Source organism: Scleropages formosus, chromosome 23, assembly GCF_900964775.1.
Source record: "Scleropages formosus chromosome 23, fSclFor1.1, whole genome shotgun sequence".
NCBI classification, from domain to species: Eukaryota; Metazoa; Chordata; class Actinopteri; order Osteoglossiformes; family Osteoglossidae; genus Scleropages; species Scleropages formosus.
In genome coordinates, this window is record NC_041828.1 from 613,944 (window position 1) to 636,250 (window position 22,307).

At 46.6% G+C, this 22,307-nt stretch overlaps 2 protein-coding genes and 1 long non-coding RNA gene across 7 annotated transcripts; 2 read left to right on the forward strand and 1 right to left on the reverse strand.

Annotated features, from left to right (window-relative positions):
* The first annotated feature begins 66 nt into the window (after window positions 1-66).
* On the forward strand, window positions 67-13,665 carry fam83hb (family with sequence similarity 83 member Hb). Of its 3 annotated transcripts, XM_018747876.2 has the most exons (6): window positions 67-518; window positions 7,017-7,496; window positions 7,720-7,884; window positions 8,169-8,293; window positions 8,457-11,361; window positions 11,679-13,665. In XM_018747876.2, the coding sequence occupies exons 2-6, from the start codon at window positions 7,053-7,055 to the stop codon at window positions 11,697-11,699; spliced, it is 3,660 nt and encodes a 1,219-aa protein (XP_018603392.2). In that variant the 5' UTR covers window positions 67-518; window positions 7,017-7,052; the 3' UTR covers window positions 11,700-13,665. The 3 variants fall into 3 exon arrangements, with proteins under 3 accessions (XP_018603392.2, XP_018603389.2, XP_018603391.2); XM_018747873.2 differs by lacking the exon at window positions 11,679-13,665 and having other exon boundaries at window positions 8,457-11,661; XM_018747875.2 differs by lacking the exons at window positions 67-518; window positions 11,679-13,665 and adding an exon at window positions 6,440-6,640 and having other exon boundaries at window positions 8,457-11,661.
* Window positions 13,666-14,155: 490 nt separating this feature from the next.
* On the reverse strand, window positions 14,156-18,789 carry si:ch211-199g17.9 (synaptonemal complex central element protein 1). The gene is made up of 10 exons (XM_029248480.1): window positions 18,139-18,789; window positions 17,518-17,577; window positions 17,321-17,395; window positions 17,181-17,228; window positions 16,510-16,564; window positions 16,211-16,300; window positions 16,020-16,083; window positions 15,506-15,572; window positions 15,188-15,332; window positions 14,156-14,249 (listed from the first exon to the last, which is right to left on the reverse strand). The coding sequence occupies exons 1-10, from the start codon at window positions 18,152-18,154 to the stop codon at window positions 14,156-14,158; spliced, it is 714 nt and encodes a 237-aa protein (XP_029104313.1). The 5' UTR covers window positions 18,155-18,789.
* A 70-nt stretch (window positions 18,790-18,859) lies between these two features.
* Window positions 18,860-21,622, forward strand: LOC108931865 (uncharacterized). 3 transcript variants are annotated; one of them, XR_001965948.1, is made up of 4 exons: window positions 18,860-18,916; window positions 19,491-19,711; window positions 19,955-20,061; window positions 21,560-21,622. It is a non-coding gene; the product is annotated as an uncharacterized LOC108931865 (long non-coding RNA). The 3 variants fall into 3 exon arrangements; XR_001965947.1 differs by having other exon boundaries at window positions 19,614-19,711; XR_001965946.2 differs by lacking the exon at window positions 18,860-18,916 and having other exon boundaries at window positions 19,128-19,711.
* Window positions 21,623-22,307: the final 685 nt, after the last annotated feature.

Sequence of the window (22,307 nt, forward strand, 5' to 3'; positions counted from 1 at the left end):
CTCGGGGTCGCTTTGGAACAAGGGTCCGCTGAGGGAACGCAGCACACGTCGATACGTAACCGCGTTTTCTCGGGACGCCAACAGGTCGAGCAGGAGCGCCTGGGTGGAGCCGCCGCGAGGGGGGGGCCGCGAGGGGGGGAGGAATGTGACTCAGGGACGAGTCGCCGCCGTTTGCGCCGCCGCACCGCTGCTGTGTTGTGCTGTGCTCCGCTGTGCTCGCTCGTGTGGTACCGGACCGGTCTCCTCCTGTCACCTTGTGTCCGACCGCGGAAGTGGGCGCTTCGCAAAGCGACCCGTTTTTTTCCTGCTTTTTTTTTTTTTTCTTTCTTTCTTTCTTTCTTTCTTTCTTTCTTCGCCTCGGACTGGGATTCGGACTGGGACTCGGACTCGGAGTGAGCCCACTTCACTTCGCTTCACTTTCGCTTCACTTCACTCCACTTCTCCAGCTCCGGCCGGGCATAATGGACACGGGCTCCTCCGCCGCGAATCGCGCTTCCTGACGGACCCCCGCCGAACAGGTAACGCCGCCACACGAATCGGATTTAGCGGGGAAAAAAAGGGGCTGAAGAAGAGCGGTGAAAATCACGTGAGTTCGGTTCGGTCCGCTCCGCGTCCCGGGTCGGACTCGTCGCTCGCTCACTGACTCTCTCTCTCTCTCTCTCTCTGTCGCGCGCTCTCGCTCGGCGACATCCCGTCCCGTCCGGTCCGTCCGTCCGAGTCGTGCCGAATTTACCCGATTATTTCACGAGCTTTTCCGGCCAGGCCGGCGCTGGGCCAGGGTCCGAATGAATGTCGCGCGGCCCCTTCGAAGAGGCTCCTCGCTCAGTGTGACGTGACGAGCTCGCGCTCCGACCCTCGACTCCCTGCCTGACCTGACGAGGGAAACGCGCGCGCGCTCAGTTGCAGAAACGAAGCGGTTCGCGCCCAATTTTTCATGTGTCGCTATAATTTATTAAATGTGTGTGGAGCGACGGGTCACACGTCGCCTTTCCGTGCTTTTTCTCTACTCGAATTTACTTTGACGAACTAGGCCCGGTGTAATTCAGGGCCGCATCGCATGTGTTACAAGGTTGGGAACACATTATTATACTACAGTACCTGCGCAGTGTGTGACTGTGTGAACACTGAAGTCCTGCATTTCTCGTGGCATCTTCACCCTGCGCTCATGGTGACTGGAGAAAAGGTGCGTGTGTGTGTGTGTGTGCGTGAGAGAGCAGCTCTGCCTCCTCACACTCACACCAAGGACACGCGTGACGGAGACGGACTCGGAGCCGCAGAGCTGTGGGACGGAGCTCCACCTGGCGCGGGCCGCTCCGTAGCTCCGCTCCGAGACGAAGACGCGACGCTCCTTCTCGCCACCTGTGTTGTGTGGCTGAACCCCAGCGGACCGTGTGCCGCTCCCTCCCGTTGTCGTATTTCGGCACAAGTACTGGAAACTTTTTACTTCTCCTTGTGCTGTTTTGCCACCACACACTGTCAGTGATGTCCTGAGAAAGGAATGAGGAAGACCTAGAGACCTTTTTACGAAGCTCGTGCATTTGTGGCCTGGCCAGATATGTACTCCAGGGGTCACTTTCCACTCCAGGGGTCACTTTCTACTCCATGGGTCACTTTGTGCTCTAGGGGGTCACTTTCCGCTCCATGGGTCACTTTCTACTCCATGGGTCACTTTGTGCTCCAGGGGGTCACTTTCCACTCCAGGGGTCACTTTCCACTCCAGGGGTCACTTTCTACTCCATGGGTCACTTTGTGCTCCAGGGCTTCACTTTCCACTCCATGGGTCACTTTCTACTCCATGGGTCACTTCGTGCTCTAGGGGGTCACTTTCTACTCCATGGGTCACTTTCCACTCCATGGGTCACTTTGTGCTCTAGGGGGTCACTTTCCGCTCCATGGGTCACTTTGCGCTCCAGGGGGTCACTTTCCACTCCATGGGTCACTTTCTACTCCATGGGTCTCTTTGTGCTCCAGGGGGTCACTTTCCACTCCAGGGGTCACTTTGTGCTCTAGGGGGTTACTTTCTACTCCATGGGTCACTTTGCGCTCCAGGGGGTCACTTTCCACTCCATGGGTCACTTTCTACTCCATGGGTCACTTTCCACTCCTTGGGTCACTTTCCGCTCCAGGGGTCACTTTCCGCTCCAGGGGTTACTCTTGTACATTCAAGTGGTTCTGTAAATATATGCCTTCTGTCAGAATTAGGCAATAAAAAGTAGACATAGCTAGAACTTGAGTTAGTCCACCTGATACATACAGATCAAGAGTCCATCTGCATTTCTGCTCTATCAGTTATGATGCTAGCGTGACCCTGCCTATGGAAATAAAATTCAGGTGAATTGTAAAAATATTCTGTATAGGTGCATTCAATTTTTGGACATGCTGTGTTCTTCAGACTTTCTTACTCCTTCATGTCAGCCATCACAGATGAGGTCTTCTGTCAGGCGCTTCTTTGTTTCATGTGGGTTCAGCTCGTGCAATAAGACGGCTGTTGGTCAAAACAGCAAGAAACTGAAATGTCACAGATCCTTGAACCACGAGTATCTAGGCGTTTACTCTGCTGTGACATATGCAAGATGGTATGGAACCTGATCCCAGTTTCCCTTTCACCGTTTTACATGTAGATTTTTTTTTGGATTTCTGTGCTCAGCACATATGGTTTCACGTGAAGGTCTGGAGTGCCATACTGTCGGTGATAAAGCTATGTGCTACGTCATTTGCTTTGCCGAGGTGCCGTCCGCACTCTGTAGTTGGCTTCTCTCTACCAGCTCAGCTAAGCTGCTTCTCTGTTGGTGGGCAGAAATACGTAGAGCGAAGGAAAGTGCCGGAGTCCTGCTGATTGACGCTACAGCTGCCGTCATGTTAGCCAGTTTGTTACATCAACAGCTGCTGCACAGGTGACTTCCCAGTACACGTGACATGTTTTCGGCTAAACAGAGCAGCGCTGTTCTTTACACGCACGCTCACGCACGCTCACACACCCGGACATGTACGGAGGCCCTGTGATTCTCTTGAGGATCCATCTCAGCAAGAGAGCCGGTGCTCCCAGTGAAGCACTAAGGTGGAAATTTAGGAAGCCAGCAGAGACGTCCTCCAGCACAGCGGGGTTGAGTGCTCACCGCTGCTCCGTACACAATGGAGAGGTGAGCTTCAGCCCCTGTAGAGGAGAAAGAGCTAAATGACCGAAGATAAAAAGGAGACACTGATCTGGAGTGAAACATGACATTGTCCTTACATTAGTGCACCTGTGTAACAGGTAGTCCAGTCCAAACGGAGACGCTTCATACGTGGACATTTGCTTCGATAGGAAACCAAACGAAGCAGAACCGAGATCATACCTGTGACATGATGGCGTTTTGCTTTAGCCTTTGCTTTGTGAGCTCCCGAAGGTGGAAACATGAGTGCACGCTCGTCCGTACCGAAGGAGATTTCTCCAAGGAGAAACGTTCACTTTTGACATAAATGAGAATGAAATTTATGTCCTTCAGATGAGAGGTACAGTCCATACTGAATATATATGTTTATGTACTATATATGTACAGTATACACATTTATGTGTGTGTGTGTATATACATACATATGCAGTACTGCGCAACAGTTTTTGGCACTTGGTTGGGGCTAAAAGCTGTAAAGTGAGAATGCTTCCAAAAATAATACTCTTAATTAATAAACTTCCTGCAAAGCTTAGTAACCATCCATTGTCAACAACCGCTTGTCCTGAGTGGGGTCGCGGTGGGCTTGTCCGGGTCCCGCTCTCTGGCGGGTCTGGGGTTCGAGTCCTGCTTGGGGTGCCTTGTGATGGACTGGTGTCCCCTCCTGGGTGTGTCCCCTCCCCCTCCAGCTTTACGCCCTGCGTTGCCGGGTTAGGCTCCCGTTCGCCGCGACCCCACTCGGGACAAGCGCTTTCAGACAGTGTGTGTGTGTGTGTGTGTGTGTGTGTGTGTGTGTGTGTGTGTGATGTTTCCGTCCGGGAGGTGGGTCATCAGACCCAAGTGCAGCCCAAAGGCACATGGGATGAGGGGATGATCCGAGAGTCGTGGTCAGGAAACTAGCGAAGATCACCGAGGAGAAGACATCGTTACAAGGAGAATCGGGAAAACCGTGAGTCGAAGATCAGGCGATGGGTCAAAGGAAACGAGCAAGACGAGGAGAGTCAGGAGGAGGAGGGTTGAGGAACGGGAGGTAGGACGGGGAGGTCAGGAAAGGTAAGCAAGGCGATACTAGAAGCGTTAGTGAGCAGTAAGGCTGAACATGGTTCCACATCTTCCTGTGCTTCGGGCTGTCCTTTTATGCGCCCAGACCCTGATCAGCCGCAGGCGTTCCTCGTTGTCGAGGTGGAGGGCATGACAGCGTGTGTGTGTGTGTGTGTGTGTGTGTGTGTGTGTATACTTTGTTCCTTTAACGACATGCAAAACCGTTAGTGTAATAATGTAACTTTTTGCAAAAGGAATGCTTGGAAATCTAAAATATGCTCTTTCCCACTGACACTGATGCAGAAGACATTAAATAACTGTCTAAAACAAATATTTTTGTGGAACATCTAAGTACCTAAGACTTTTGCACAGTACTCTATGTGTACACAATGCTTTATTGTACGAAAACGTAAATAAATATTTACATATGTATGTATATTTCTGGGGGGTGCGGTGGCGCAGTGGGTTGGACCACATTCCTGCTCTCCAGCGGCTCCGGGGTTCGAGTCCCGCTTGGGGTGCCTTGCGACGGACTGGCGTCCCGTCCTGGGCGTATCCCCTCCCCCTCCGGCCTTACGCCCTGTGTTACTGGGTAGGCTCCGGCTCCCCGCGACCCCGTATGGTACAAGCGGTTGCAGATGATGTGTGATGTGTGTGTATATTTCTGAAAAAGGTGCAAGTGAAATAAAAATAACTGAAATGAAATTACAGTGAAAACACAGTGGATGACAAGCAGTAGAAAACGTGTGAACAAAATGCAGCTTTGCAGACTTTGAGACAGGGAGGCAACGAGTGTGAGTTGCTGGCTTTGCTCTCATGGTGACAGGTATACACACATGGCTCTTCTGCACGCGTGCTCTACAAATGTTTTCTCACTCATACATACACACATACACACACACACACACACACACACACATCTACATTTTTACTGGTTTTTAATGAATACGCTTGTGTTTAGTTTTCTTGAAAAGGGTAACTCTGTTTTTCACAAAAATAAAATATATTTCAGTCACAGTCCGTACACATCAAGGTGTTCCTGATTCTGAGGAAATTCCATGTGAACACACTGAGTTCGTGGAAGAACCAAAATACGTGCATATTTGCTACAAACAGGGGAAACGCAAAGGCCGAATACTCTACCGCTCTGAACTGACCCAGGATGCAGTTTAGCTCACGCGCTCAGCTCGTCTTCTCATCTCAGCTCTTACCCTTGTCAGTGAACTGTGTTTGGAATCGAGGTGAACCACTGTCAGTCCCAGTGATCTTGCAAACCTCTTCTATCTGTTTCCCAAGCAGGACTAAGGTTTAGCGGTGCACTTCCACGGGGATTTGGCACATTTTGGTGCCTGTGCTGCTAGAGCGGAAACAAGGCCAGAGGAGGCCGGTGGCTCAACATACCCCAGGGCCCCGGGGGGGGGTTAAGGAAGCCCTTTGGTGGCAAAGAGTGGCTCACGAGTGCCCCAGGAGTGTGTTTCCACTGCCCTGTCCCACACAGGACAGGCTGTCGCAATGGTCCAGGCGTGGTCAGGAAGCTGAAAAAGTCTGACTCACACGTTAACCACTGTTGCCACGGTGATGTACACAAACAATGAAACGCCGCTTTGTCTCATAAGCCTTTCAGAAACCGTAAAAGTTCTCGAAGAAGAAGTATGTGTACTTCCACAGTCGGTGGAAGCCTCGAGTTGGCAGTGCTGTGTGAGCTATGAGGGACTTTTACAGTGAATGTAGAGGAGTGACCGGCTGGGTATCGAATGCTTGTAGGTTCATCGTACCTGTAACCAGGTTCAAACTGCTTTGCCAGTTAGTCACACACTGTTGCGTCAGTTTAACTCGGTTACTGAGGCCTGAGAGGGGAACAAAACATCCCTGATCTCATCCCTGGACTCTTCCACAAGCTTTAGGGTTGGGACTGGAACCAAGGAAGTCCAGGCATGGGGACGTGCAGGTGTGAGTCTCCTGGATACTGGAGCTAATTTCCTGACACAAAAATGGACAGACGAACAGCAGCACCAGCATCCAGCAGTGTGCCTCCGTACGCATGGCTGCGGACATTTGAACGTAAAGCCATTTACATTCAATTTACATTTTGTTCATTTAGCAGACAACATGGGGGCGCGGCCGCGTGGCGGGTTTGGCCAGTGCCCGCTGCGTGGCGGGTCTGGGGTTTGAGCTCTGCTTGGGGTGCCTCGCGATGGACTGGCGTCCCGTCCTGGGTGTGTCCCCTCCCCCTCCAGCCTTGTGCCCCGTGTTGCCGGGCTAGGCTCCGGTTCACCGCGACCCCAAGTTTCAGCCAGTGTGTGTAGCAGACATCATTGCCAAAAGTGACTTAGTAACCAGACACAGTGAAAAGAACACAAAGAATACAGAGCCTGTACAGGATACACACCAGCAGGCGGTTAAAACGAGCTTAGAGCCGTGGAGCTCTGGCTTCAGAACTCAAACGACACGTAAGTATTTCCAGGGAAACGCTGTTCGGTGGGAAATTCCTCTGCAGCCTGTATTTCGTACAGAAATAATCACCATGTCATTTATCTTCAAAGACTCTGAATCTATTGAAATAGAGTGACTGAACAAGCTTAGCCTATTTTTAAAATGTACACGGTGGTTTTTTCATGAGCTTCTAATTAAAAGCAAATAGATGAAATGCATGTGGTTGCTTTCCATTTTCTGGAAAGAACTGAAAAAGTAAAGGGCAGAAACCTCCTTCAGAATGTTCCATTACTCACACTTTGTGGTTGAGCTTTTCACTGCAGTGGCCACTCACATGTTCCCGCTCAAAATACCGTCTGTTCTCTGAGATTTATTTTCTGTGCTCCGTTCTAGCCGATCCCACCAGGCTGAGTCCCCCCCAGGCCTGCCATGGCGCACCGCTCACAGTGCTCCTCTTTGGGGGACAATCCACTGGACCCGAACTACCTGCCGCCACACTACCGTGAGGACTACCGCCTGGCCATTGATGCACTGGTGGAGGACGACGTACAGGGATATAATGAGTTCCTGCAGCGAGCAGGCACGGTGGACTTCCTGTCGCGCCCAGAGGTGGAGCACATTCGGAACACGGTGCAGGCCCCACGACACATCTCCCAGCCGGAGCTGCTGTACACGGAGAACGAGGCCGACGGCTCCTCTGACACCTACTGGCCCGTCCATTCGGACCTGGAGGCTCCGGTGCTGGATCTGGGCTGGCCCGTCCGCCACAGCTTCATCGGGCCCACGGAGGTCACCACGCTGGTCAACCCCTCGGACCCTGAGATGCCCAGCATTAAGGAGCAGGCCCGCAGACTCATCAAGAGGGCTCAGCAAGTGAGACGGGGGCTCCTTCCACACCTTGTGCCTAGAACTGGAACAAAGGAATACGTTTGTTTTGTTGCAGCTCATAATGTAGTGAAATGTATTGGGACGCCGATGTACAGATGTACACAAACCGGCTGCTAGAAATAGGTTAATTTGGGGAATTACAGCTTGGAGTATTACGCCGTTGCCTGCGAACGATAAATAATGTGGACGGTCTGCTTCCATGTTGCAGGTTGTCGCTGTGGTTATGGACATGTTCACAGATGTGGACATCTTTTCGGACCTGCTGGATGCTGCAGCCCGGCACATTCCTGTCTACATCCTGCTGGACGAGCAAAATGCACACCACTTCTGCACCATGGTCACCAGTTGCAGAGTCAACTTGGAGATGGTCCCGGTGAGAACTTTTTCTATTGCGTCCACAACTGATATCTGTCTCCAAGCTCAACACTTGTCTCAAATCATGTGTAACTTTTACAAACTCGTCAGAGCGGGAAAATATAGCCGTCTCATTTTCCAATTGACCACCGCTAGTTGTATCCCATGGCTCGTTTCCTTTGACGTTCTGTGGCTGATGTGTTCTAGGGAGGGATTGCGGGCTGTCTCACACACACACACACACACACACACACACACACACGCAAAATGCTTACGATACTTCCCCATGTGTTTACATCGCAGATGATGCGTATTAGGACGGTGTCAGGCATCACCTACTTCTGCCGCACAGGAAAGTCCTTCAAAGGCCAGATGATGGACCGCTTCCTGTTGACAGACTGCCAGGCAGTACTCAGCGGCAATTACAGGTAAGACATGAGAGAACACCGTGTACATTAGTGCTGCTCTTTATTGGTCTTTCAGGTGTTCCAGTAAATTGACTGACATTAGTATAGAGTAGTGGTGCAAAAAGTATGTAAGGCTCTTTTCAGTAATTTCATTAATATCAGCAATTGCCTTTTCTGCACACAGCTTCATGTGGTCTTTTGAGAAGATCCATCGTTGCATCGCTCACTTGTTTCTTGGGGAGCTGGTGACCACCTTTGACGAAGAATTCCGGATCCTGTTCGCTCAGTCACAGCCACTGGTCTTAGAAAATGCCCTTGTTCCACTTCCCAGGGATAGCAGCACCTATGGTGGCAGTCAGTTTAGCTTCAAGAGGAGCCAGTCGTTCAGAAACCCTCGAGGGGTCCCTTACCTCAATATGGAGAGCTCTCGCCATGCAGAACTGTCAGGATACCCCTTTGGAGAACGCATGGATATCGATCGCAGCACGCTTCCCTTCCGGAGAGACGATCACTTGCGTCATACTTCCACGGAACTCGGTCCCGTGCAGATGTCAAGCAATAAGTTCTTGAGAATGGAGCGATCTTTCTTTGATCAGGGCAGGTCGATTATGGCCTCCAGGCAGATGGAGATGAACGCATACAAGAGGCACAGTTATGCAGAGGGGACCCATGAAAGCTTCACTTCTGCCAGACAGTTCATGAAGCATCGAGTCATGAACAACCTAGAGGAGATGGAGTCTCATTTCCAGAGTGAGCAGCACCACTACCAAGGGGGAGGTCCAGGCTCAGGGTTTGGCCATTACAACAAAATGAGAAGCCAAGGTTACCATCAGTCAGATCAGTACTTGGAGTCAGAATGCCCACCTGAATTTGAAGCAGCAGGCAGCTACAGCCACATGGTTGACCACTTGTCCCCTGACACCTCTAAGGCCGCGATGCACGAACACAGGAACCTTGTGGCCTCAGGTGGGGGTCGCTACACTCAGACAAAACCAACAAGGCCAAGTATGGGCCACTCGTATGCCTGTCAGAGCTCTCCCACTCAGCCTCATCCCCCTGACCTAAAGCACTTGTTCCCTGGAGGTGATGTGGACCGGCTGCCTCAAGACCCCAGTGCGAAGCAGGGATTGCGAAACTGGAGGATCACCTCGTACCTCAGTGCCTATGAAAACACGGAGCAGGAGGGTCTGCCACAACCCTTAGGGCCTGACGCCTTCGAAGATTACCCCCAACCATCAGAAGGGAAGCTGCATGGGTCAGAATCGTCAGTGCCCAGGTTTGGCGCCCGCGAGTTCCCCAACATTCCTTCTGAACGGGCCGATCTGCTCCCACGTTACGGTAAGCCCGTCCTGACCAGGCCTCAAGCTGTTCCAGAGCCTGGGGATCAGGCTTCCGCAGGAATGGACTACATGCATACTTCTGGAATGTCAGGTACCAAAAAAGGTGACAAGTTGGAGGAGGTGCAGAAAAGGGAGCCCAGAGAGATCAGCATTACCAAGCATGAGTCTTTTCGTAGCAGGCTAAACCCCATGCTCCAGAGGAGTTCCAGACTGCGGTCTTCACTGATCTTCAGTTCTTCCAAGCTGGAACAGCACAGCTCCTTGGCACTGAGAAGTGGCTCAGGTGCTGATGCCAACGAGGAAGACGAGACAAATTCTCTAAAAACCTCCTCAATTGTTGCTCAAATTTTGGAAAAGAGGAGATCCATGTCCAGAGAACCATTTGAGTTGAGTAACTGCAAGAAGACAGATGCAAAGGACACTGCACCTGTAGATACTTCACAGCCAGATGTGTCTACTAAAGAGGCAGAAAGTGGAGCTTTGGTGAATGATCCTCCAGCAAAGGAACAGGGAAAAGCCCAGCCCTCGGACAGTTGCCCACAAACCCAACACAGCACAGCGCCCTCAACAAATATGAATGATCCAGAGAGCAGGCTTTTGTATTTCAAAGAACTCGCTGCCAAGCGTAAGGCGTCAAGGCTTGCAGTGGAATCGACAACCAGAAGCCCAGAGCCTAAACCAAAAAAACCAGACCTTTCAGCGATTCCACCGGACACTTCAACCCAAAAGCCTGTCAACACTGTCACGTTGACAGAATTGAATTCTGTGAAGGCACCAGCGGAGGTGGAGTCAGATACTCCAATGGTCTCTGTGAAACCATCGGAAATGAACGAAGGTGAGCCTCCATCCTCCAAGCAGAGAGAAGTGAAGAACGGTGACAAATCGCAGAGGAAAGAGTCTCTGCCACCAAAGACCCCGATACCTCTGCCATCTCCCAAGTTTTTAAAGAAAGATTCACTGAAACCATTCAAAAGCAGCCACTTCCGGCGTATCTCGTGCGACGAGGACATGCTTACAGATGCCACTGATGCAGAAAAGAGTGAAATGAAAAAGTCTCGCTGTCGCAGCTCCTCCAGCAGTGTGTCTCAAGGGGAGCTGGGGGAGAAACTGCAGAAAAACTTGGGCTCCAGCACTTCTCTCAACGTCCTGGATGGGGGTGGGGAGGGCAAGCAGGATAAAAAGCCACTGGATTTTCTCAAGAAGCAAACTCAAAGGCTTAAAGGACTGCTTAGCACTAAGGGGGATAAGAAAGCGGCAGCTGCTGAGGAAAAAGCAGCTCAATCAATGCGCACAGTTCCTGAAGATTCTGAGGAGTCCAATTCAAAGTTGACAGCGTCCCCGAGCCCTGGCCGCACGTCAAATGCTGATAATAATGCAGTGACGGCGGAGAGCAAGGGAGAGAAATCCAGCAAGCCAGCAACCAAACCGAGCCAGTCTCGCTACCAGTCCTCCACCACCAACATTCTCTATAGTAGCAACCTACGCGACGACACCAAAGTCATCCTGGAGCAGATCTCCGCAAACAGCCAGAAGAATAGGACAGATGTGGCCAAGCAGTCACCTGGCAGCGCAGCGGAGGCCAAAGAAGTAGAGGGAGACAAACGGACCCGCACAGAAACGGAGCCGTCCATCACCTACTACAGCAGGAATCGCTTCCAGCATTCCCAGAGCAACTCCCACGAGAGGGACAGTTTGCTGAAACGGATCGAGAGCTTTCGCAAGGAAAAGAAAGTGTACAGCCGCTTTGAGGTATTCTGCAGCAAGCGAGATTGAGCCACAATCTAATCGTAATGTATGGCGCCATCAGTGTATCTGAGCCATAACGGGGCTAAATACAAAGTTATGCCTCTTCAAGACTAAATAATTGTGCATGTTATATACATTTAATGCGGTGCAACAGTTTTACAGTGTGTACCGTGAAAAAAATATGCATGCAAAAACAAATGTGTTTTCACAACATGTAGTTTCTTTGTCACATAAAGGGCTCTACTGATATACATTTTTAAAAAGGCGTTACTGGATCTTCTGTTGACGTGTCCCTTCTTGTTGCTCTGCTTTGCCAACAGATGGGGAATACCCTGGGATAAGGGAGGAGGAGGAGGAGGAGGAGGAGGAGAAGTCGGCTCTAGTGGCACGGAGAGAAAGGCCACACTTTTCCCAGCTCTGTTCACTGTAAGAAAGAAAACAGCCTCTGCCTTCTTTGGGTTGAAGGCCGCATATTTTAGAGCATGCAAGCAAGTGTGTACGGATGCCAAACGGAGCCCATTCCAGCGAGCAGAGCCTCAAGCACTAGTAGACCATTCCATTTGGTGGAAGGAATGTGAATAAGATGTCAGCCCTGCAGTGCAGACAATGCTCATCTTGACGTTCGCTTTGTTTTAGTCACCGTCTTCGTCGTTCCACCGGTTATTTGTACCTCTCCGCATGCCTCTGTCTGAGGTTATTCATAATCTCAGGAACACTTCAGAGAAAACAAGCTAAGCCTTCAAGCACATGCAGCCCCAAAGGCGCTATATTTGTGTGTGCATCTACATGTCAGTGTGTGTGTGTGTCTTCACATGTACGTGTGTAGTGTTGGGGCAGTTATCTTCAGGAAGCATTTATAGATGAAGGGCACAAAGTACTGAACCAGCACAGGCAGCCAGTATAGTGGAATTAGTGTGGCTCTTCTCAGTGTCACAATGTTTTGTGGAAGTGCAGCCATCGCAGCCATCTTCCAGGAGATCCCCTGCATGTTGATCCACGAAAGAGAACAAAGGTGTCTAAAGGAGAGAGGAAAGAAAGAAAGAAAGAAAGTGAGAAAGAGAACACATGAGGGCAGAGGATACAAGAAGAAAGAAAACGAATGTGACTGTCTAGTGAGGAGATCCATACATTTACGAGAGAAGGGAATGCTTTGCCACACACCTGAGAAATGTGTACATACACACTTGATGTGAATGACCTTCCTGACTTGATGCCTTTCTGAGGATACAGACCTGCTGCATCTGAACCAGTTCTGGGATCAGTTGCACACGATCACTGTCAGTTTTCTTTTACACACCAAAGGATCTGAAAAGCACAATATACACACAACAAACTGAAAGAGCCATATATCTTTACATTTTTGTGCACAGTGTGAGAAAATTACTTTTAAAAATAGCAGGCAGTGAAATTTAAGGAAAACTACAGCTCAAATGCTGGTATCCACAACATGTATCTTTATTTAGTATTTGTAATATATTTTGTATATGACGTGTGTCATTTCTGTGAGAGAACTTGATTATGGCATTTTTTGTTTTTTCGACCAGAAGATGCCTCCTGCCCTAATTTTGGTACCGGTAATATTTTAGCAGAAATGGTTAATGTGTTTAATTCTTCACGTGTTTGGTCTAACGTGTTTCCATATGGTCATCACTGTCATGCAACATCAATGCAATGTGATTTTCACAAATGGGTTGTTTTTTCAGGAATTAAAATTCATTGTAAGCAATGCGCCTCATTCTGGGCACATTTTTTGGTAACTGGTACATTTACAAATGCCAAATCTACTAGATTCACAAGGATCAGGACAACAGCACAGTGTGTTTCTTTTAAGCTCATTGCAGAATTAGGGCAGGACCGCTTGAGAAAGATCGTTATTACCATCACATATTGTCACCAAGCAGCTGTCATACAGTGAAGTCGCCTCCCTGTTGTTAAGTGCACAAACAGTTGGTAAGGAGGAACACTTGGATCCATTGTGCGCTATTCCTATTTTTACCCATCTTTGAGGAGCCATTGATCGGTATTCGGGAGAGGAGCTTTCTGACAGTGTCCAGTGCAGCTGGGCTGTGGATGTTTCGTTAACTGTGAAAGTACTTTGTTTAGCTTGCTCTTTGTGAGCTACTTTGTTCACTTTTCTTTCATCTCTTCTAGTGCGTATACAGTCGTGTGCTAAAACAAACATGCTGAGCTATCACTACGAGATGGATAACATCTATCATGTATTGTAGTCAAAAATTGAATGGAATTTTGTGAAACCATTGCAGTGCCTTGAAATAATGTACAATAAAATCTTTACATTACAGAGTATTTTTGGTGCGTTCTCTTGTTCCAACATAAAAGGAAATTTAAACTTCTGCAATAATGCTGTTTGGACTGGATCTGTTCATGCAACTAGGGAGTTTTGTGAGTTAACCAGGGCTTAAGATCAATGGAAGCGATTTGTAAACTTTTTACCTTCACTTCACCCAAAAGCAAACAAGGTTTACACCTCCCCATCCCTCCCCAAATTAATTGATGAACTAATACATTTCCTGGGAAGCACCTCACACCTCCCCTATATGCCCTTTGAACTTCCCCTGTGGTTAAGATCCCTGGTCTATCAACAAGAACCACACATTTACTCCACATAATAAAGACAAGAAAAAAAAACACACCCTGAAGGAGCAACAATGAAAGTTCACACCTGGGCAAGTGCGATTTGTCTGCATTTGTTGCTAGCGTCCTTTTCAGGAGTCCGAAGCATCAGACCTTGTGCGTGTTTATCATGAAGGAGCGTGGCGTACCTTCCATCTGCGACTCACGAGTGTGATGGAGGGCTTGCGCCTGCCGTCCCGCAAGGTCGTCGAGCCAAAGCCGGAGGTGGTGGGTTGTGTGACGCAGCCCAAGCAGAACTGATGAGAGTTGTGGGGTTTTACAGATGTTCTTGTAAGTGGAAAAGGTGTGTAGGCAGGTCTCCATCTAACACATCTCCACTGAAATTACACTTTAACAAACTTCGACTCATATTATGCATCCTTGTAAATACAGGTTTCTGCTACTGAAATTGAGACCTTTCAGTAGCATATTGCATACTGCCACATGACATACAACCTTTTTGTTTGACTGATTAATTTCTAACCCTTTCCAGAAGTTTTGAAGAATGCCACATTTCACAGGATAGCCACTGGTTAACTATAATTTAATAACCTAAAGTGAATTTTTCTGTTTTGCATCTCATTATTTTGAGTGCCGTGAGGACAAAGACTGACCAGAAGATGGTGCTGTCAGATATAAAATAGGAAAATCATGCTAGACTACAGAAAAGTTTAATGGAATATGTTAAAATGTTATATTTATTACCTTTACATTCATAAAGTGAACAGTTTGTACATTACACAGAAAGTGCATATTTCAACAGTCAGCTTTGTGTCACTGTTTTACTAAGAGAAAACTTCAGCTTAGAGGACTGTCAAATGAAATATAGCTGTAGGCCATCTTTACAGTTACATTTAGAAAACAGTGAGTGTTTCCCCTCCAGCCAGGAGAAAATGATTTTGGTATATCACCCATCTAGCAGAGGCTGTTCAAACATGTTGTTATAAACTTCTGAGTGCACATTAAACAATTCTTACAAACTGAAAATGAACAATATCTTTTAGACAGATGCATTTCAGAACTAGAACTCCTCCCAAGATCATTACATTTATTAATTTACAATCATTCATTAAATAAATGTAAAAATCATTAAAGCTAACATCTTCCTCCAACTTCCTTGCTAAGCCTTCACTGCACTCCTTGAGGTTCTCCAGCTGGATTCTGACATGAGTGACATGGGAAATGTGGCCCTTACTGCTTCAACATAGCGTCCTGGTCCACAGCCTGGAAGGGACATCCGGCCTCCTCGGAGCCTACAGAACTTTGTGCTCTGAGATCAGGACCTCTCGTGTCAGTGGTCCTCTCTGACAGGTGATTCAAATGAATCAGCTTAAGCTCCTCTACCATCACAAAGTAAAGAGACAGCAAGATTTACACAATGAATACAAATTCTTGGGTGCAGCTGTTAGATAGACAGACAGATTTGTCTTCACTGATGTCACTATTTCATACAGAGTTATAGGCAAAACTACAGATGCTGAAAATGAAGCCCAGAAAAAGAAAAATAACTTACCTGCTTTTAAAAGCTGCTCGTTGGCTTTTTCAGCATTCTCAACTTCTGCAGGCAGTCTTTCTGGAGACTGTTAAACAGAAAAAGAAAATTAACAGACCAAAGATTACACACACACACATTTTCTGAACCACTTGTCCTATACGGGGTCGCGGGGAATCGGAGCCTACCCAGCAACACAGGGCGTAAGGCCGGAGGGGGAGGGGACACACCCAGGATGGGACGCCAGTCCGTCGCAAGGCACCCCAAGTGGGACTCGAACCCCAGACCCACTGGAGAGCAGGACCCGGGCCAACCCACTGCGCCACCGCGCCCCCCTGAGACCAAAGATTAATATTTTAAAAAAAGAATGAAGTACTGCGGTACTGTACTAATGAATCAGTTACATAGTAGGACATTCCTTTGTCCAGGCTGTTCATACTAAGCTGCGTAGGAGTGGTTGAGACTGAAACCTCTAGCCCTCAGCCACAAGCCCTCTTCCTCTTATACAATCCTACAACTATACTAATCCACTCACATAGACTGAAGCCAGATGTTTGTGCTGATCCATTAGTTGTTGAAGCTGATTTTCAAATTTCATTCTGAAAAATAAATGAGTGATGACAGACAGATGGACTAATGAATCAGAGATACATACAGGGTGTACGTCACAACCTGTGACGCAACTAACTGGGAACTATTGGAAATGGAGGGTTTGTTCCACAGTACCGAAGCTTCCTGTGCTTCAGCTTGGTCTCCTGAATGTGAAAGGTGTACTGCTGAATGAGCTCCTTGGTTTTGCTGTTCAGCTGCTGCTGCCTGCATAGGATAGTGAATGACTATGAGCATGCTTACCTGTTTCCTTCAGCGGGTAACATCTGCAGTTCATGTCCAAACAAAATCACACTTATATTGCATTACACGACTCCATAAATTTGTTTTGTGGAAAAATGAATTTTGTGCACTCGAAACAAACTGCACACAAAGCACCATGAGGTACAGCATTCTGAAATCAAGTAAATTGTCACCTTTTTAAGTCAGACTCCACATCTTCCCATGCAAACTTCAGAGTCTTGTAAGAATCTATAAATGTGTGCTAGAAGATAGACTTTAATCCACCACGACAATGTTTTTAATTGCACACTGCAGCATATATTTCATATGGTTTGTGTACCTTTAATAAAAAAAAAAAAAAACTAGGAAGGTGATCAGGATATGTCTATCCTGAGTATCATGCACCTACTTGTGCAATGAACATCGGTGCATAAGTGGAAAGAAACAAACTAGGTTTACTTAAGAATCACATGGCTGCAACTATGTCTCTCTTTCTCATAAGGTAATGCACAAACTGTATTTTCTATGAGAAGTACATTGCTTCGGAGAAAAGCGTCTGCTAAATGAATAAATGTAAACATGGATAAATAATTATGAAAAACAAAACTATGCACACAAGAATGTGGACACTAAAAACATTTTTCCCAGAAAAAAGACACTGCCTGAGACTTAACTGCAGCCACTTTAAAGAGCAAAGAGCTATCTTGCAAACTACTGTGTTTGGCGTGAACCGCGGCCAGGTGGGGCAACTTGGACTTAAACTGTACACCATGTTAAATTTCAAATTTCTCCACCTCGGTTGCCTAATTTTTGTGGTCTGTGTGCTCTGAGAGCTCTCGCTGTATCACTAAGAGGGAAGCTGTACCTTCTCTTTCTTTGCGGGTCACCTCCAGCTTGTAGGCTTCAGTGCACACTGCGGGGATGCAAACACACACTGAAAGTGTGCTACATACCTTGGCTGGCAGGCAGGCGCCTTCTCATCTCATTTCCTTTGAAATCTCTTACACGCTTCGTGTTCCTTTTCCAGAGTGTCTCGGAGAGTCTGGGACCGCTGTAGCTCTTCTTCCAGTTCCTTTCTTCCTGAGCAAAAAGAAAGAAAAAAAAAAAAAAATCAATGTGCTAAAACAGAGAAAAATGCCACGTGATTATAAATGCCATTGAGACATTAGGCACTAAGCTAATCGGACCATTAAATGAAGAACCTCGCTGCAGCTCTTTCAGTTTCCCCTGCAGCTCCTCTACTCGTGGTTCTATGGGTCCTCCTGTAACAAGCCTCAGTCAGACATGGAACAAGTTCCCACAATGCACTGGTCACCCAGGCAGCAGAAGCGGTGCCTTAGCCATCTCGCCACAGTGAGGGACATCCAGCATCACATCTAATATTATTTGTCCTGAATGAAAATAAACAGAGAATACTGAGAATTCTTAAGAGACAGAAAGGTTGTGCCATCTCCAGCAAATGTGCCAGTAATGTGAAATTGTCCCTGCCACATAGAAAGGTTTGCTTTTGCTCAATGCAGTCATGGCGCTTCACTGGAGAACCACAGCTACCACAACTTGTGTAACTGTTTTAGCAAAAGCTCTATAAATTACTTCAATCAAACACATTACGAACCGTTAAGAGAGGCCTACTATATTTGCAAAGATCATAGCCTAATTATTATATTATGTTTTAGGTGAATAATGTTAAGTGCGATGCGGGTTTAAGTTATTAATTTACCACATATCATGTGTTATTTTACTCATTTACACGTCGTGACAGACATCTTGGTTATGTCTCTTCTTGGAAAAGTCGCCATTAAAGAGCTTTATCATTCACCTACCTAAAGAGAGACTCATTTTTATAATTCGCCTCAGTACAAAAATACACGGGTTACCGCCTCAGCACAGGCTCGCGCTGCGTGAAAGCTCGCGATGACGGTCCGGAACCGGCTGCGCGCGCTCAGGGCCCAGTACCGTTTAGATGAAGCACGCGCAGACTCTTTCTGTGTTATTAATAATAATAATAATATGTTGTTGTTGTTGTGTTCTTTTTGTCAGTCACTTACGTAACGCCTTGCGAAAATGGAAGTAAAAAAATGATTAGATCACAACACAAACGTTGCAAATGAAATGAAAATGGGTCTGTAAACTGGAGGATGCATTATTCTTTCACGACACCAAAAATCATGCCCTTCTTTCATATTTTTATATTCAGTGTATACACCGGAGGAAAGGACATTTATTATATTAGCATACTAGCTTCTCGCTGATTTGTTTTGAGTTTTCACGTAGCAGAAAGCCGTTACAATTATTATGACTGTCACGGAACACGATTTCCTCAGGAAACAACCCGAGAAAAAAAAAGCACGGAAAATGGAAATGACGGGTATTTACAATTAGAAACGCAAAGGTGTTTACTGGTATAGACGGTGAAACGATCAACTCGAAAGCACGAACGGTATGGAAATAAAAATGAAATCCCCCTTTCCACGGCCGCCTCATTAATTTCCCTCCCCCTCAGCCCCTCAGCCCCTCCCCTTCGCGCCGACTCCGTCCGTCCCTCCCAGGCTCAGCGCGAGCGTTTCCCTGCACGTCGGAGGGCCACGGAGCGGCGGGAAGGTGAGGCGATTTATGAACACGTTTCGCCTCACTTGTTTGTGTGTGAACGCACTTAGTTTCACCACCTTTTACCGCTCTCTTTCGCGCTACTCCAGCTTGTAGCCGTTGCGTTGTCACTGTGCTCGGTTGGGAGGAGACTGTGTGTGCGTCGAGTCGAGATGTGTTGCAAAACGCTAATTATAATTTATAGTACAGTTATTTCAGCTATCGTACCTCTGCTCTGCCGCTGCTTGTGTCACTTATGCTTATGCTATGACAGCCTGGGAGGGAAGCGCAGTAGCGCTCTTGTTGAGAGTTGCTAAGTAAAGATGTAGCGTAAATGAAATTTGCCCCAGAGGAGCTGGACATCGACGTCATCATCATTAATAACAGGCGGGGGAAGCTACTAGCTAGCTGTAACGGTAAAGTAATTAAAAGTGATGAGGATGAGGACGACGTGCTCTTTTTCCACGTCTTTTCCAATATGAATATCTGCTGTGCGTGGTTTGGCAGTGAAGGGCCGATGTAACGTTTCGATCAGGCTGTGTGTGTCGTTTGTTTGTTTGTTTGTTTGTGGGCCACGGACGGAGCACAGAAAATGGCGCTCATGGTGTGTCCTCTCCTCAACTGCCCTCATCTGTGTCCTCATCGTCGGCCCTTTTGTCTCACTGCTCGCTCGAGGAGGATCCGACTGATGATGTCATCATGTGATCCCCAGGGTGCCTGGTCTCCAGCCTGATCTACTGGAAATCCTCCCTCTGGCTGAGCCACACCTGGTTCTTCTGTGTTTGCTGTGTTTATGGAATCATGACTACGGTGCATTTGCATGTGTTCATTCAGCAGATGCTTTTCTCCAAAGCCATGTACATCTCATAGAAAATACAATGTATACATTACATCATTAAACAGTGAGGGGAGACCTGGAGAAATGTGCTTTTTCCCTGACTTTTCCAAGCCTTCGTGATGGTCTCTCTCCCAATCTAACACACTGGTCTTATCTTGACTTTATACTTGGATGTGGAGGCAACAGCGTGTCTTACTGTAACTGTTGTTTTCCAGGCACCGGTGAGCATGGAATCCTCTTAAGCTCAGTGTGACGCACACAGGCTTACAGCACAGAAGAAGGGGTATCCGTGCCATGGTCGATCTCAGCAGGACTGCATCAGGTTCGTCTACTTACCGTATGAGATGTTTGGTTCTATTAAAGGCACGTTCGCGCTTCCACTTAGCCCGCAGTGAGCTTGAGGCTTTCCGTGTCCAAGCAAGCCTGTTTGTAATTTTGAAGTCACTTTTACTACTTAATCACAAATAAAAGTTTAACAGTTTTATTCACAGGTTATCTTTTGTAAAGAGCTTGGATATAGCCACAATAAATAACATGATACTCTGGAAGACTTCACTTTCAGCTGCAGTGCTCAAGAGCTCCTATTCAGTAATGTTTGTTCACCAGTTTGTCCCTTAAACATGTGCAGCATTCCTCATCTTTTGGCTACTTTCAGCTTATTTTATTTCCTTCATGTTGCTCTTTTTCTTATCGCCGTTTTAACAATCACCAGCATTTGCGAACATCATACACAAACTGTAACCACTACAGAAATGAATTAAACAAAGGTGGTGCCAGTCGTATTTTGTCTTAGCAGTGTTTACATTAATTTACATTAATTAACAGTTGCTTTTATCCAAAGCAACGTACAACTGGGCAAAAATCAGAGATGGAAGGACATGAATGATGGTCTTTACTGACATGTTTAAGTTTGGCAGGTAAAAATAAGTTGGGCTTTCTATGTAGCAGACTGAAATTTTAGAAGTAGAAACATGGAGGAAAAAAATTGCAAAAAGGTTTTTACTTTGTGCAACATTTTGTGAAAAGCATATGTTGCCATTGCATGTGGTACACTTCATTACACAATTAATTACATTATAGATATTGATATGTAAGTATTTATTCAAAAAGATAGTCTGTCTCATGGTTTACAGAATGCACAACAGGTGATGCTCTGCTCTGTACATTTGTGAAATGTGTCACTGTAAATTTGTACATCCGAAATGCTTCACTTTCACTTTCTAGCAGCTGTCTAAATACAGCCTGGGTTCAGTGTAATTGTACCTGCAGTTTACAAAGGAAATGGTTTGAATCGATTGGTTAGAAAGCAAGTTTTGTGATTTTATAGGTGGTCAAGGGATAACTGTTAATTTGGAAATTGTGTTTTATGGGATTTCATGAAACAGCTGTATCTGTGTTTTAATTAGTGTCTGAAAACATGTTCTTTTTAGTTGTTTATTATTTCATTTGTTTTGTTTAATCTCCGTAGGTGTGAATTAGTTACTTGGAGTGTTTTAATAGTTTTTATTGACTGTGGTGATTTTTTGAGAAAAAAAAGAGGATATTTATACACACTCTGTGGAACAGAAAGTGTACTAGATTATTTCATGCATTTATATAGATGACACAGTGCTGACAGCCTGAACAAGCAAAATTACATGAAGGTGACCTGAGAATGACCGGCTATGATGAAGTGATTACCATGATTTCCAGTGAATTCAAAATGCAAAATGTTCAGCAGTTAATTATTTTCTATGTCTTGATATGTCTGAATGGAACAGACTTGAAGAGGCACACATGATGTATTTATACACTTAGGATGATGTGCTTGTGTCTTGCAGAAAGATGACTCCACATTTCTTCCTTGTTCTTCTTCTGTTACCTCTGCAAGTATTCCCTGAAGGCAAGTGCATCACAATATTTGTCATCTTCTCCAGCTTACTCATACTGTGTACATGTAGAAATAACGGGGTTAACGTATCTCTTATTAGATTCAAGAGTTTGTCATGTGTACAGTAAGCGGTTCGTTACACCATGCAATGAGATTCTTACTCTGTGAATCCTCTCAGCAGCCTATGACATAAGTTATAAGGATGTAAGGAAAGAAAAACACAAAGAAAGTATATGCACCATCTCCAGTAAATGTGGAGGTTGCTAGGGAGTTCTGGACCCCCTGAAAAAAGGTTGCTGGAATAAGTGGGAAGAGCACAGTGACTTTTGTAGTACAATAAGGCTGTATGTGGGAGACTAGTAACTGCTGGTTGGGTTTATAGATGGTAGTACTCACCTTTAGTTGGGTTCAGGTTTCACTGGTAGGATTGTTCATTCTTCTCCGTGAGAAGTAATATACATATTGATTTAAGTGTTTGAGTATTTGAAAAGAAAGATGAGGTCCCCTTAAGAAGAAGCTCCTTAACTTTTGTTATGTATGAAACCGTGAGTGCAGAAATGCAGAACTATTGCTGTGGCCTCAAGTTTGTCGCCAGTCATGTGACATGTCGTGTGTGTGAGACTCTTACACAATAGTGTTTTACCTAAGATGAAAACATTTATGAAAAAGTTGCTGTTCCTGCAGTGTTGCAACCTCTG

Coding starts and splice junctions, on each gene's coding strand:
- fam83hb (XM_018747873.2), top strand. CDS start 7,053: ATGGCGCACCGCTCACAGTGCTCCTCTTTGGGGGACAATCCACTGGAC. Junction 7,497..7,719: donor TCATCAAGAGGGCTCAGCAA/GTGAGACGGGGG, acceptor TCCATGTTGCAG/GTTGTCGCTGTGGTTATGGA. Junction 8,294..8,456: donor GTACTCAGCGGCAATTACAG/GTAAGACATGAG, acceptor TTCTGCACACAG/CTTCATGTGGTCTTTTGAGA.
- si:ch211-199g17.9 (XM_029248480.1), bottom strand. Junction 16,565..17,180: donor GACCCGCAAAGAAAGAGAAG/GTACAGCTTCCC, acceptor ACACATTTATAG/ATTCTTACAAGACTCTGAAG. Junction 16,301..16,509: donor GTGGAGTCTGACTTAAAAAG/GTGACAATTTAC, acceptor TATCCTATGCAG/GCAGCAGCAGCTGAACAGCA.